Genomic DNA, 15735 nt, shown 5'->3' with positions numbered 1-15735 from the left:
TGAAAAGATTGTTGAGGTTTTCATGGATGAATTCTCCGTTTACGGGTCTTCCTTTGATGATTGCCTCAGCAACCTTGATCGACTCTTGCAGAGATGTAAAGACACCAATCTTGTCTTGAATTGGGAGAAGTGCCACTTTATGGTTAATGAAGGCATCATGTTAGGACATAAAATTTCTGAAAGAGGTATTGAAGTCGATAAGGCTAAGGTTGATGCAATCGAGAAAATGCCATACCCCACAGATATCAAAGGTATAAGAAGTTTCCTTGGTCATGCTGGTTTCTATAGAAGGTTCATTAAAGACTTCTCTAAGATTTCTGGGCCTCTTACCAATCTCTTGCAAAAGGATATTCCTTTTGTCTTTGACGATGATTGTGAGGAAGCCTTCGAAATACTTAAGAGGGCTTTGATAACTGCACCTATTGTTCAACCACCTGATTGGAACTTGCCTAGTGATTTTGCTGTCCTAGGGCAAGGAGTTGATAAGAAGTTGAATGTTATTCACTACGCTAGTAAAACTCTAGACAGTGCCCAGGGAAACTTTGCTACTACGGGGAAGGAATTTTTAGCAGTCGTGTTTGCATGTGAAAAGTTCAGGTCTTACATAGTTGACTCCAAAGTCCCTATTCACACTCATCATGCTGTTATTAAGTACCTCATGGAGAAGAAGGACGCTAAACCTAGACTTATCAGATGGGTTCTCTTGCTACAAGAATTTGATTTGCACGTTGTCGACAGAAAGGGTGCTGATAACCCAGTAGCAGATAACTTGTCTAGGTTGGAGAACGTTCTTGATGACCCACAACCTATTGATGATAGTTTTCCTGATGAGCAATTGAATGTCATCAATGCTTCACGTAGTGCACCGTGGTATGCTGATTATGCAAACTATATCGTTGCCAAATATATACCACCTAATTTCACGTACCAGCAAAAGAAGAAATTCTTCTTTGACTTGAGACATTACTTTTGGGATGATCATCACCTTTATAAGGAAGGAGTAGATGGTGTTATTAGACGTTGTGTACCTGAACATGAACAGGGACAGATCCTACATAAGTTTCACTCTAAGGCCTACTGAGGACACCATGCGGGAGATAGAACTGCACACAAGGTATTGCAATCAGGTTTCTATGTGCCCACTCTCTTCAAGGATGCCTGTAAGTTTGTCTTGTCTTGTGATGAATGTCAAAGAATTGGTAATATTAGCAAACGTCAAGAAATGCCTATGAACTATTCACTTGTCATTGAACCATTTGAAGTCTGGGGCTTTGATTATATGGGACCTTTTCCAAAATCCAACGGGTATACTCATATCCTAGTTGCTATTTATTACATCACTAAGTGGGTAGAAGCTATCCCCACTAGTAGTGCTGATCACAACACCTCTATCAAGATGCGGAAATAAGTTATCTTCCCTAGATTTGGAGTCCCTAGATATATAATGACCAACGGTGGTTCACACTTCATTCATGGTGCTTTTCGTAAAATGCTTGCTAAGTATGATGTCACCCATAGAATTGCGTTTGCCTATCACCCTCAGTCCAGTGGTCAAGTAGAGCTAAGTAATAGAGAGATTCAACTGATTCTGCAAAAGACTGTCAACAGGTCTAGAAAGAATTGGTCTAAGAAGCTTGATGATGCACAGTGGGCTTATAGGACTGCCTATAAGAATCCCATGGGTATGTCTCCGTACATAATGGTGTATGGAAAAGCATGTCATTTACCTCTTGAGCTAGAGCATAAAGCTTATTGGGAAATCAAAGAGCTCAGCTTTGATTTCAAACTTGCCGGTGAGAAGAGGTTATTTGAAATTAGCTCGCTTGATGAGTGGAGAACTCAGGCATATGAGAATGCCAAGCTTTTCAAAGAGAAGGTTAAGAGGTGGCATGATAAGAGGATACAAAAGCGCGAGTTCAATGTAGGTGATTATGTCTTGCTATATAACTCTCGTGTAAGATTCTTTGCAAGCAAGCTTCTCTCTAAATGGGAAGGTCCCTATGTTGTTGAGGAAGTATATCGCTCCGGTGCTATCAAGAGCAACAACACGGAAGATAATTGTCCGAGAGTGGTAAATGGGCAGAGAATCAAGCATTATATCTCAGGTACTCCCATAAATGTTGAAAGCAATATCATCAATACCATAACTCCGGAAGAATACCTAAGGGACAGTTATCAGCCCGTTTCATACTCCGAAAACGAAGAGGTATGTGATTCGGTAAGAAAACAGAGTCCAAAACTTTTCCAGTAGGAAATTTTCTCTGTTTTGGAAATTTTGAAAAAATACAAAAATTGGAAGTAGTCCGAAAAGTGCGCGAGGAGGCGACAAGCCTGCACGGCGCGGGGCCACCCCCTGGCCGCGCTGTGAGGGCTTGTGGCCACCTCGTGCGCCTCCCGGACTCCGTTTTTGTGCAGGGTACTCCTTCTGGTCTGGAAAAAAAATCATTATATATACTTCCGTTTGGTCTGACCCCTGCATCATGTAGATTTCCTCTGTTTTTCGTTTCGAGCCTGTTTCTGTTGCAGATCTAGATCGCTATGACTTCCCCAAAAGCTCCGAAGGACAAGATCTTCGAGAAGGTCATCAATCCCTACCTCACGGAAGTGCTACAACACCCTCAATCTATCGAGATGCATGAGGGGATGTTGCACATCCGTGATGTTGAGGGACCTAAGAAGACCGGAAGCGTGGAGACGAGGCTCGAAGCAATGGAGCAACAAGTCTTCAAGTGTCTACAGATGGTGGAGCGTGGACTCAACGCCAACCACAAGATGATCACGGAGTTCACCAATAAGAAAAAAATTGATGACAATGACAATAGGAAGCATCTCTCCAGGCTCTATGACATGGTTGATCAACTCCAGGGCCAGATCTATGACCCGCAGAACCAAAACTGTGAGTATGAGTATAGATTTAAATCAATACGGTTGGGTGCAGATTTGAGGATCCCGAAGACTCGTTCATCTTTCCATGATGGAGCACCTATGCCTTGGAAGACGGAGGATCAAACCCATGTTGCAACAACTCCACCACCATCACCTCCAAAGGAAGACAACTGAGCATTGGTATGGGCAATCCCCTTGGCTTGTGCCAAACTTGGGGGAGTTGCCCCGGTATCGTATCACCATCACATCTTTTGCCTTTACCTTTGTTTTAGTTTGTTCCTTTTCAGTTTTCTTTTTTCTCTAGTAGTTTAAAAGTCTTAGTGTTTTAGTTTTGAGTTTTGCTTTGTGTCACCCCTGATGTATTCTTGCTCGTAAGCCATATAATAAAGAGTGTCTTAGTTGAAGGGCTTTGCCTCTTGCCATGATCAAAAGAGTGAGAATAGAACAAAAGCATGAAAGATCATGTAATGATCTTATGTGAAGTGATGGCTTCACATATAAAAAGAATGAGGATTGAAACTTGTTGAGGGTAGGAAAACGTAGACCTTGGTCATTGTTGCAATTAATAGGAAGTGATAAAGAAGGAGAGGTTCACATATAAATATATCATCTCTGACACCATCTATGATTGTGAACACTCACTAAACTATTGCATGCCTAAAAGTAGATGTTGGACAAGGAAGACAATGTAATGGATTGTTTTTGCTTGGCTCTGAACAATGTTATATGATTAGAGATCCCTTAGCATGTGACGATTCCTTCCACCTCATATTAGCCAAAACCTCCCGCACTAAGTAGAGATACTACTTGTGCATCCATAAACCTTCAAACCAGTTTTGCCATGTGAGTCCACCATACCTACCTATGGATTGAATAAGATCCCTCAAGTAAGTTGTCATCGGTGCAAGCAATAAAAATTAATCTCTAATATGTGTGATCTATTAGTCTGTGGAAAATAATCTTTATACAAACCTGTGATGAGGAAAAGAAAAATAAAGAATAGAACAGGAAAGAGGAGAAAAAGAAAGAATATAAGAAGAAGACTGAGCTTCTTCTTTCTTTCTTCTTCTTATTATCCTTCGCTTTCTTCTTCTTCTTCTTCTTCTTCTAGTCTTCTTCTTCTTCTCCTCCTTCTAACTTTCTTATTGTCATTTCGCAGATTCGGTTCACTTCATGGAAGGTGGAATTGATGGGCTTCTATTGTTTTCTTTTTGTTTTGATTTGTATAGATGAACAGCGTGATGTTTCAAACTATGTTTATATATGGATGAACTATGTGAAATTATTTGTTGTCTTTCTCAATATTTTCACGATGATGTTGGATACATGGCCTATGCTTCTTCTACGATGTTTGAATCTACATATGATGTTTGAAATTATATATATCATATAAGTATTTTGAAAATGTAGGGAAATAACTAAAAACAAACAAAAAAGTGACAATAGAGGGGTTTTGTTGTCTGCCAGCAAATAGCAAAGGCCTTTGTCGCGTGCGAGCTGATGGCAAGGTGCCACGTGGCACCCACCTGTGCAACCTGAGAGAAGCACTGCTGACCTATATGGTCACTTTTCCATCAACTCATGACTGTGGCAGACGGCAAATCCCCCTGCACATGGCAAAGCTCCACCTGGAGACGGCAAAGCCCCCCGGCAAACGGAAAAGACTCCCCCGGTAGACAGCAATGACACCCCCCTCGGCTTAAGGCAAATACCCCCCTGTGGCAGACGGCAAAGTTCCACCTCGCAGATCGAAAAGGCTCCGTCATCTACCTAACAAAGTTGGTTCCTGTCGGCTGTCGTCTAGCTCCTTTTCCGTTTGTTGGTAATGGCATACCAATAGCAAAGATCTTTGTCGTCCACTGCCAGCTGGCAGATGATACGTCCATTTTGCATCGTGTTTTCATGTTGATATTTATCGCTTCTTTGGCTGTTATTTCACTTCAGGATACAATTCTTATGCCTTTTCTATCTTATTTTGCAAGGTTTACATGAAGAGGGAGAATACCGGCAACTGGAATTCTGGCCTGAAAGTGGAGTGAAGTTGAGATACCTATTCTGCCCAAGTCCACCCTCCGTAAAAATCAACGAGGATTTTTTTCCCGATTTATCAAAAATACTGGGTCGAAGAAGCGCGAGAGGGGCACCAGGGGTTGGCCACAAGCCTGCACGGCGCGGCCACCCCCCCAGGCCACGCCATGAGGGCTTGTGGGCAATCTGCTAGCCCACATGCCCCCCTCTTTTTCTATATGAATGGTTTCGTCCAGGAAAAATCAGGGATGAGCTTTTTCGTGGATTCGTTGCCGCCACGAGGCGGAACTAGAGCAGAACCAATCTAGAGCTCCGGCAGGACGATCCTGCCGGGGTAACTTCCCTCACGGAGGGGGAAATCGTCGCCATCGTCATCACCAACACTCCTCTCATCGGAGGTGACTCGTCACCATCAACATCTTCATCAGCACCATCTCATCTCGAAACCCTTGTTCATCACTTGTAACCAATCTCCGTCTCGCGACTCCGATTGGTACTTGTAAGGTTGCTAGTAGTGTTGATTACTCTTTGTAGTTGATGCTAGTTGGATTACTTGGTGGAAGAGTTTATGTTCAGATCCTTGATGCTACTCATTACCTCTCTGATCATGAATACGATCATGCTTTGTGAGTAGTTACTTTTGTTCCTATGGACATGGGATAAGTCATGCTAATAATAGTCATGTGAATTTGGTATTCGTTCGGTAATTTGATATGTTGTATGTTGTTTTTCCTCTAGTGGTGTTATGTGAACATCGACTTCATAACACTTCACCATTATTTGGGCCTAGAGGATGGCATTGGGAAGTAGTAAGTAGATGATGGGTTGCTAGAGTGATAGAAGCTTAAACCCTAGTTTATGCGTTACTTCGTAAGGGGCTGATTTGGATCCACTAGTTTAATGCTATGGTTAGACTTTGTCTTAGTTCTTCTTTCGTAGTTGCAGATGCTTGCGAGAGGGGTTAATCATAAGTGGGATGCTTGTCCAAGTAAGGGCAGTACCCAAGCGCTGGTCCACCCACATATCAAACTATGAAAGTAACGAACGCGAATCATATGAACATGATGAAACTAGCATGACAAAAATTCCCGTGTGTCCTCGGGAGCGTTTTTCCTCCTATAAGACTTTTCCAGGCCACTTTGCTGCACCGTTGCTACTTTTGTTACTTGTTGCTTGCTACGAATCATCTCACCACACAATCACTTGTTACCGACAATTTCAGTGCTTGCAGATATTTCCTTGCTGAAAACCACTTGTCAGATCCTTCTGCTCCTCGTTGGGTTCGACACTCTTACTTATAGAGAGAACTACGATTGATCCCCTATACTTTTGTGTCATCAGTAGATGGCAAAGATCGTCTTTACCGAGCCTAGCTATGGCGGAGACTTTGTCGTCCGCCAGTGGACGAGAAAGGTCTTTGCTCTCCGTGGAATGGTCCTTTGCTGTCCGCTATGGTAGACGACAAAGAAGCTCATTCAGGTAGTGTATTTCCATGTTTTCATCATACTAGATTGCAGGGAATACTTCCAGCCGGATGGGCAACGGTTCAAGTGCTTCTGTTTGTGGTGTTGGCATGTCCGATCTGAATTTCACTTTCGGGAAGATCATCGGCTGAAGAACGTGCATTATGTCCCCTCCGTCAATAAAAATCTTGTTAGCAGATCTCTTCTGTGTGGAGATGGCTACGAGCTTGTCTTTAAGTCCAATAAATTTGTAATATCCAAATATGGAAATTTTGTTCGTAAAGGTTATGAGTCAGGAGGCTTGTTCACACTATCCTTGTCACATGTTTGTAATAAAGTTGTTAATCATGTTTGAAATAAGAGTGAATCACATGTGTGGCATTCACATCTCTGTCATGTTAATTTTGGTTGTATGACGCGGCTAGCCAAGTTGAACTTAATCACCAACTTCCCTGTTACCAAATTTGAGCTCCATTGGACAAGTTTCACGATGTATATTTGAAAATACCCACAAATGGGCAGACCTGCAATCTTGTGAGAAAATGCGAGCAAATCAATTCCCACAAATCCAAATCTTGGCATGATCTCCTTATTCGAGGTATTGGACACTCCTGCAAAGTTTCAGGCCAAATGCACAAACCTGGCAATGAAGAGTTGCTCCAACATGGTTTTGGGCAGAAAGGGTTTCTCAATTATTTGGTGAATCAAATCACCTTGGAGGGAGGTCAAACTTGTGATGATCACCAAGTATATCATGTGGGACATGCTAGAATTATCTGGGAATTTATTGAGCATATTTCCTCTCGAAATATTTCAAAAGATCAAAATAGACAGATTTGGTTTTCAAAGGTTTGGTCTAATATTTTGGACAAGACTAGGGGTTGAAACTCTAATGTATGGAAAATATATGTCCTATGAGTATCCCCCATTTTTTCAGATTTTTCACCCAGAAATATAATTTTTGACCTTAAAAAAGGACATATAAATAAAATAGAGAAATGCCTTTAAAAATAATTACTTTATGGTTTTGAAGAGTTATATTAATATTAGAATCAAAATACAATCTTTGGGTGAAGTCACTCCCTTAAATTCACGGACTTGTAGTGCAAACCCCAAAGCAAGGTTTTGAGTTACAAAAATAATTAAAAAGGATTTTTATGGAAATAACATTTTATAAAAACTGTTTTTAGAGATGTACTCACAAGCACACATACAAACAATGAAAATCAAGACACTCATATCATTTAATTAATTTTTTTTAATTTCAACCAAATTTTGAAAGTAAGACAACACAAACAAAGTGATGTGAAAATAGGGTGTGACAAACCTATCACCATTACAAGAATCTCGTCCCCGAGATTCCTAAGCTAGTTGCTAAAAAGGTATGGAAACTCCTACCTAAGATAGTCTTCACGTTCCCATGTTGCTTTTGCCTCGGTGTGGTTGCTTCACTGGACCTTGAAGTACTTGATGGTTCGGCTTCGGGTACAACGCTCGGCTTCGTCTAGATTGCGGATCGGACTCTCGCGATAAGTGAGGTCTGGCAAATGTTCAATAGATTGATGATCGATGTACTTATAAAGATCTGGACGACTTAGAGCTTGAAGGCGCTTCCGGAGTTGTCACACGTGGCAGACGTTGTGCACGCCCGAAAGTTTTGGAGGTAGCTCCAATTGGTAAACAACTTCTCCAAGCCTTGTGGTGACCTTAAAGGGTCCACTGTACCTTGGATCAAGCTTTCCCTTGATGTGGAATTGCTTCGTTCCCTTGAAAGGCGTGACGCGGAGGTACACGTGGTGTTCGCGTTTGAGCTCGACTTCTCGACCGTGAGAATACGTGTAGCTCCTTTGTCGTGACTTGGCGGCCTTTAGGTGCTCCCTGATGAGTTGCACCTTCTGCTCAGCTTCACGGAGGACGTCTGGCCCAAAAATCAGTCCTTCACCCATCTTGGACCAGTTGTGGGGAGTGCGGCACTTACGTCCATACATTACCTCAAATGGTGCCATCTGGAGACTGGACTGATAGGTGTTGTTCTAAGAGAACTCACCAAAAGGCAGACAGTCTTCCCATTTGGTCCCATGTGCCAAGACACAAGCGTGGAGCATATCCTCAAGTATCTAATTTACTCGTTTCGTCTGTCCGCCTGTCTGCGGGTGGAAGGCGGTGGTGAAGGAGAGTTTGGTTCCCAGAGCTTCTTGGAACTTGTTCAAGAATCTTGAGGTGAATTGCATGCCTCGGTCGGACACAATCTCTTTGGGAACCCCATGATGACAAACGATACGATGGATGTATAGATTGGCCAGCTGGCTACAGTCATACGTAGTGCTGACAAGAATGAAGTGGGTCACTTGGTCAGATGGTCAACAATGACCCATATGGAGTCGTGCCCCTTGCCTGACCTAGGCAGACCGGTGATGAAGTCCATACCGACTTTATCCCACTTCCATTCATGGACTTGGAGAGGTTGTAGCAGCCCAGCAGGTCGTTGGTGCTCAACTTTGACTCGCTGGCTACGTCGCATTCGGCGACATATGAAGCTATTTCCCTCTTGATGCGATGCCACCAGAATCTATCTCTCAGGTCTTGATACATCTTGGTCCCACCAGGGTGAATTGAGTATGGAGTGTCGTGGGCTTCTTGCAAGATTAGGTGCTTGAGTTCAGCCTTGTTTGGTACTCATATGCGATTCCCAAACCACACAACTCCCTGTTCATCCACTCAGAATGCTAGGGCTTTGCCTTCCTTGATCTTCCTCTTAATGCCTTTGATGCTCTCATGTCCCTTTTGGGCCTATTTAATAGGCTTGGCTTCGAGGTTTTCCAGGAATCCTTGTTCGACTAGCTCCAACCCGAAGATTTCCAACTCTTCATATAGAGCGGCTAGCCTTTCCACTACAAGAAATATGCTCATACATGACATTTTTAAAGACGTCGTTGATGAATTCGTCATAAATCTATGACTATTTCATCCGAGATTGTCGTAAACCGTTTGAGGGGATCAAATCTACATATAAATTACGATGATGTGAGTCAAAAACGTCGTAACCGCATAAGATGAGATCGTCATAACTTTTACGACGATTAGAAAAATGTCGTAACATATTCTAACTATGTTGACATGTCACTCGTGGGTCCATTCTATGTCACGCGCCAAACCCGCCTACTTTGTGAAGCAACCTACTATTCTGTCATTCCAAAAATTCTCGAATTTTTTTGATAAATACTTTGGATCAATTTTCACGAGAGGTGGATAAAAGCTTTTGACACCCAACAATTCGGTTAATTGTGCATTTAATATGGCCTAGTATTTTAGAAAAATGATTTGGTCAAATTTTACAACAAATATATGGTAGGTCCTTCACAAAACAACTCATTTTAGGCCCTCGAAAAATGAAAAATGAATTTTTCGTTCAAAGAAAATGGATAGAAGTTGTTTATTATCCATAAAATGTGGTATAACTTGAGTGAAAATTTTAACGATGGCATTTTACAAAATATTATTGATAGTTTCTTCATAAATCTCCATTATTTTTATCACTTAGAGATTATTTTAAATGATACATGTCTTGCTAAATCAGAATAGAGTCCACGGATCACACTATTGAAAATGATCTGAGCCGTCCAAGTCATACAGATCCAACGACCCACACCCCCTCACCCTCTCACCCACCCAACTCCTCTCTCTCCCCCGCGCAGCGAACTCTAGCCCGTCCAGATCGAACACCCCTCCTCCCTCGTCCCCATCTCCTCGCCGCCGCCACCACCTCCTCCCCGCCCCCCTCTCGATCCCCACCTCCTCCCCGTCCCCTGGCCATGGATGTCGTCGACTCTTCCCTTCCATCTCACCATCTCCTTCCCCAAGCGATTGCCTCTCGTGCTCGTGCTCCCCTTCGTCGTCGCCTCGCCGTCTCTGGTGCTCCGGCGACGAAAGGCTGCTCCTTGGAGCGTGCGCGCTCACGGTACCGGCCAGATCCGGCGTTCAAGCCGGCCCTAGGGGGCAGGATCGGCACCGGCGACTGTGTTGACGGAAGTTTGCAGAGGGAGAATCGGCGCTGGTTTGCTCCGGTGGAGGTGGGCCGGGCGGTTCCTGGTGGCCTGATGAAGCGCTCCACGGACGACACGCTCGCCGCTGCCGGCTCCAAGCCCAAGGGCACCGCCGTCGCTCGATCCGATCCGTGAGTAGCACCGCCAGCCCGCCGCGTTTTGAGGCCCTTCTGGTGGCCGTCGAGTTTCGAGGGGGTTCGGTCTTGTCTTTTTTCCTCTTATCCAGTTTCGGTTCCGGCCTTTTTTGTGCTCCACGGGGTCGCCGGCGGCACGGTTCTCACCCTGCGATCTGACAGTTTGGCCCCTCGTGCAGGTCGCCGCCGCAGCCCATGCCTCCGGCGGGGTCGGGGTCGGCGCTGGTGCCGGCGCCGCTGCCTCAGGCCGTGGCCGCTCCGCCCGCGCAGCCCTCTGGCGGCTCAGGGGCTGCTGCCGCCGCCGCTGTCGTCCAGAAGCTGACGACCAACGACACGCTCGTCTACCTCAAGGCCGTCAAGGACAAGTTCCAGGACAACCGCGCCAAGTACGAGGAGTTCCTCGAGGTCATGCGCGACTTCAATAGCGAGAGGTCCTTTTTCCCCATCCCGGTCCATACCATCATTATGCTATAGTTTGATTGGGTTGACTTGCAAGGAAGGTTTGGATTTTACTTTTTCCCGTTCCGACAAACCGATGCTTCGGTTTTGGCCAATGTGTTTAATTGGCGTCACCTCCTAGACTGGATTAGGATCCTGATAAAGTGGTAATTTTTGTGTCCGATCATAGTCATGCACTTACTTGGGTTTGAGTTAAGATCATTTCAATGAGCATTGTTGAATTTCATTGATCTGTAAGATCTGATTCGTTGGCTTTCCTAGTGAAATTATTTGTACAGCGAATGGTAGCAAGGGCCAACACTAAATTGCTGCTCGCTACAGAAGACAGTTACAGATATTACAAAGAGATGTTTCTAATTATAGTTTACAATAGCTCCAATCAGCATAAGTTTAGCATTTTCGTTTTACTGCACTAAAGTGTGGCCATACTAGGATGCTTGTTACAGATGAATCTGCTAAGCAGAGTATTACCGTCGTACTTCTGTATTGCTCTCTTTAATAATATTGCATATGCATTGATGAAACATATGGTGATTATGGTATATTTTTTCCATATGCTCTAGGGTAATTTGCAGCATGAGTATAGTGCAACTGACTGCCTTCAACTAAAAGGTCATGATGCGCATACTGAAGTAGCTTATCTTCTTGAGCATTTGAAGCTTTGCATGTTCTTCTCAAAAAATCACAACTAAAAGTCTATAGTACAGGTCGGGCATCAAACCAGTGGTTTAGTATAGCATCATGAAATAAGAGTACCCTCCTGAAGATACAGTCAAACAAAAAGTAGTTTACATAATCAATGGTCCAGTCTATAGTTAAAATATGTACTGCAATAACCAAGCATCATCTGCAGCAGCTGGATGTTTGTGAAGAGACAACTTATAACTACACATGAGGAAGAAAAATTGCATGAACTCCCAGCAGGCAACATCAAATTTTACAGATTAAATACGTATAGAAAGAACGCAACATCAGCTCCACCATAAATATTAAATTTTAGAAATTAAATTTTTAACCGATCTTACATAATTTAGTATTTATTAAACATTCATGAGAATAATACAAAATAAATAAATATGTTAGACTGGATTTGCATTTTAAAAGCAAGATGGACAGACCTGTTTTCATTTTTGTCTTAATTTTTTGCTCAGTCTCCATAAACTCCTTTGACAACTTCATAATAGATACCGAAATGCACTTCAATTGCTTTTCTTGTCCGTTCTTAATGAGACCACCATCATAATCCATAATTGAACTGTTTAGTTTGAGAAGTTTGTCATACCGCAGATCTTGCTTGGGACTCATATGGGATCTTCATGGTGATGTGTTGTTAGGCTTCACCTGGATATCACACAAAACCAATTTAGCACTCTCTTGCTTAATGAATTTTGGGTCTTCCTGACGCTTTTGGAACAAACACTCTTTCTCTAGCGTTCCTAGCTTCTCCTTTAACTTCCGATTTTCTTTTCATTCGACGGACACATCCTTTTCCTTTTTGGAGACGATCACAGCTTCAGTGAAGAATTTTTTGCATCAAAGCATAGTGCAGCTTCACACCTATCATCCATTGAATCATCAAGTAAATTTCTTGTAGCAGTACGGTATAGACAATACCTAACATCACTTTCAGTACGGAGGTCCTCGTGCTCTTCTTTGATTTTCTTGATTTGTGTCAAGAGCTCGTCTTTGCATCACAAACATCTGGCAGCAGCACAGGTAGCAGCTCGTCTTTGCACGCATAGAGAAACCTCCAGCACTAGCAGTTCAGGCCATTTATGGACATGTGTGGTGCTAATATGGATCTTTCAACGAAAATTGTTAAATGAGCATGGAGCAATGAATGAGTGCATGAGTTGGACTACTTACTATGTTCTACATCATCATTCTTGGTCTTCGTACGATCTATAATGTTTCTTTACTGACTTGGCAAGGTGATGCATACATATTCTTTTCCCAATCGTGTTGTTTCCTGACATAATTCTTTATGTGTGGCTATCCTTTGTTTCAGTGAATCCACTGTGTTGGGCAGCGCCTCCTACTCGCAGCGAGCTGCTTCATATGGGGGCTTCAGCTTCAAACCCCATCGACCTCGACGATGAACCTGAGGTGTTTGAGACACCACCCATGCACACCAACAGGAGAAATCTGAATCAAGCAGTGCCGTCATCGAGCGGGCACAACAGGAGGGCGTCACAACATTGGGCTACAGCTTCGAGAAACCCTCCGCCATCCAGCAGCGGGTCGTCATCCCCATCATCTCTGGCCGGGACGTCATCGCCTAGGCCCAGTCCGGCATCACCAAGACCTCCATGATATCCCTCTCCGTCTGCCAGGTCATCGACACCAACGTCCACAAGTAAGACCTCACCCCATTCTCAGATTCATTCATGTGTAGATTGTATGGCGAGATTCATCCATAGAGAAGGCACTCCCTTATTCCCTTTAGTGTTCAAATCATTGTTGGCTTAATGTATTTGAGGAGAACACTTTAGTTTCATGCAAAAAAATAATAGGAGGTGAGATTTGTTAGTTCAGGTTGCCTCTTTTATTTCAATGCATGTTATCTGAGGTTGTTATGTAAGAAATGGAATCATGTAGGATCACGAACCTCTGCTTTATCATGTAGGGCTTTGTTAGTTATACACAAGGAAGTTCTAATTTAGGTCCTACATCGCATAAATGTATTGTTTGTATGATTTAATTTCTGCAAATTTCTATGCCAACTAAGAAAGCATGATCTCATTATCAATAAGCTTTATTCAATTAGCATGCACATTGTTACTATACTTTCTCTTCAAAGGAATAGATGATGATTTTAAAAATGTATACCACTGAATATTTATGAATTTTACATTTTCTTTGCTGTAAACTTGAGCTACTGCAATATTTTGCTCTGAGATTTGGTGGCTAGCGCAATGCACTCCCATGTATCTCCATGTAGCTCTTAACAGTTCCATGCCTCTGCCTGCTAGTTCTTACATTATACTTCTCCTTCCTTTGCTCACCTCAGTTTACATGAGCTGACGGTTACTGTTTTTATGCTCGTCAATTGGCAATTGATAGTCATCATGTTTATTACCTCTCTGGTGTTGTTCTTTCTCTAGCTTTGACACATTGATGCTTGTTTAGTTCCTGTTATGTACTGTATGCAGCATAAAAGAAACACCGGCATGGTTCTAAAATCTGTCTATTTGTTGCAGGCCCTGACAACATGGAGCACCTGAAGAGGATCGCCGAGGAGATGCAGAAGCAGGTTGCTGCTGCAGGCACTATCTAGCCCAAGGAGGAGAACGACTTGGAGTTTGGATGTATTATGTAAACCTGGAAGATGTATTATGTGAACCTCGGAGATGTATTATGTGAACCTGGGAGATGTATTGTGTTATGTAAACTTGGGAGATGTATTATGTGATGTTATATGATGGATGATTTTAATTCGATTTGGAGTTTTCTTGATTTGAACATGAAGTAGTGTTGGATTTTATATTGGACAAATAATTGGGTTGAAAAGGCCCAATAAATAGAAATGAAACCAAGTTCTGGAACAAAAAGTTGCTGAATTCAAAAATGAAAAAGGCCAAAACTGAAACTGGACCAAATTTATTTGGGCACTAAAAGGCGAGGGCCCAAATTATAATGATACAAAAAAATTTCGAAAAAATATACTAAAGTGGTTGTAAATAGGCTAAGGCCCAAAAATAAGCCCAATAAGAAGAAGCCCAAAGAAATAAAATCAGCACATGTGATCAATTGAAATGGGTTGGGCTGATTTCAACCATGACGTTTTGATTTCGTCGTAATTTTGCCACGTAGGACTGCCATGGAGGACTGGATTTGATTGCCAACGACGATTTAGGATCGTCATAAAGGTTACAACGATCCAGGAATCGTCCTAAAAGTTACGATGATTTCGATCAAAACGTCGCTGCTGTTCATTTGTGACGCTCCGTTTTCGACGCTTGGTTTTCGTCGTGAGATCATCGTAAATTAAAAACCGTGATGATGTAGCGACGAAAAAATAGCGTCGTGTATTAGCATATTCCTTGTAGTGTTCCTTGATCATAGCATTCAAGGTGCAAGCCTTTCGTCTCAAGGCTTCTGTTACCACGTTGGCCTTACTGGGATGGTATTGAATGTTGAGATCGTAGTATTTAATCAACTCCAACCATCTCCGCTGCCTCATATTCAATTCCTTCTGGGTAAAAATGTACTTCAGACTGTTGTGGTCGGTGTATATTTCGCATCGCTTCCCGAAAAGGTAATGCCGCCATGTCTTCAAGGCATGATCTACGGCCGCTAACTCGAGGTCATGAGTGGCGTAGTTCTCTTAATGAGGGCGCAGTTTCCATGACAGATAAGCCACAAGCCTGCCATCTTGCATAAGAACGCCATCGAGCCCGATTCTTGACGCATCGCAGTATATCGCAAACTCTTTGTTGATATGTGTAGTGGTTATTACTGGGGGGTGGTTAATCTCTTCTTTATTTCTTGGAAGCTTTCTTCGCACTCTGGCATCCATTCAAACTTTTTTCCCTTCTTCAGGAGCTGAGTCATTGGTCGGGCGAAGCGGGAGAATCCTACCACAAACTTGCGGTAACATCCCGCGTGTCCGAGGAAGCTTCTAACTTCCTTTACATCGATCGGCAATTCCCAGTTTATTACCGTAGTAATCTTGGCGGGATCGACTACCAATCCATCTACCATCATGGTATGTCCCAAGAA

At 43.0% G+C, this 15735-nt stretch overlaps 1 protein-coding gene across 3 annotated transcripts; it reads left to right on the top strand.

Moving 5' to 3' along the window:
• Nucleotides 1–10055: 10055 nt before the first annotated feature.
• Nucleotides 10056–14495, top strand: LOC123448359. 3 transcript variants are annotated; one of them, XR_006631705.1, is made up of 4 exons: nt 10061–10551; nt 10734–10985; nt 13022–13369; nt 14214–14495. XR_006631705.1 is itself a non-coding variant. In XM_045125208.1 (3 exons), exons 1-3 carry the CDS (start codon nt 10190–10192, stop codon nt 14218–14220), a joined length of 621 nt encoding a protein of 206 aa, XP_044981143.1. In that variant the 5' UTR covers nt 10056–10189; the 3' UTR covers nt 14221–14495. The 3 variants fall into 3 exon arrangements, 2 of the variants coding, with proteins under 2 accessions (XP_044981143.1, XP_044981142.1); XM_045125208.1 differs by lacking the exon at nt 13022–13369 and having other exon boundaries at nt 10056–10551; XM_045125207.1 differs by lacking the exons at nt 13022–13369; nt 14214–14495 and having other exon boundaries at nt 10067–10551; nt 10734–11239.
• Nucleotides 14496–15735: the final 1240 nt, after the last annotated feature.

This window comes from Hordeum vulgare, chromosome 4H (genome assembly GCF_904849725.1).
Source record: "Hordeum vulgare subsp. vulgare chromosome 4H, MorexV3_pseudomolecules_assembly, whole genome shotgun sequence".
NCBI classification, from domain to species: Eukaryota; Viridiplantae; Streptophyta; class Magnoliopsida; order Poales; family Poaceae; genus Hordeum; species Hordeum vulgare.
Note: the sequence above shows the minus strand (reverse complement) of the source record. Positions and strands in the feature narration are given on the sequence as shown.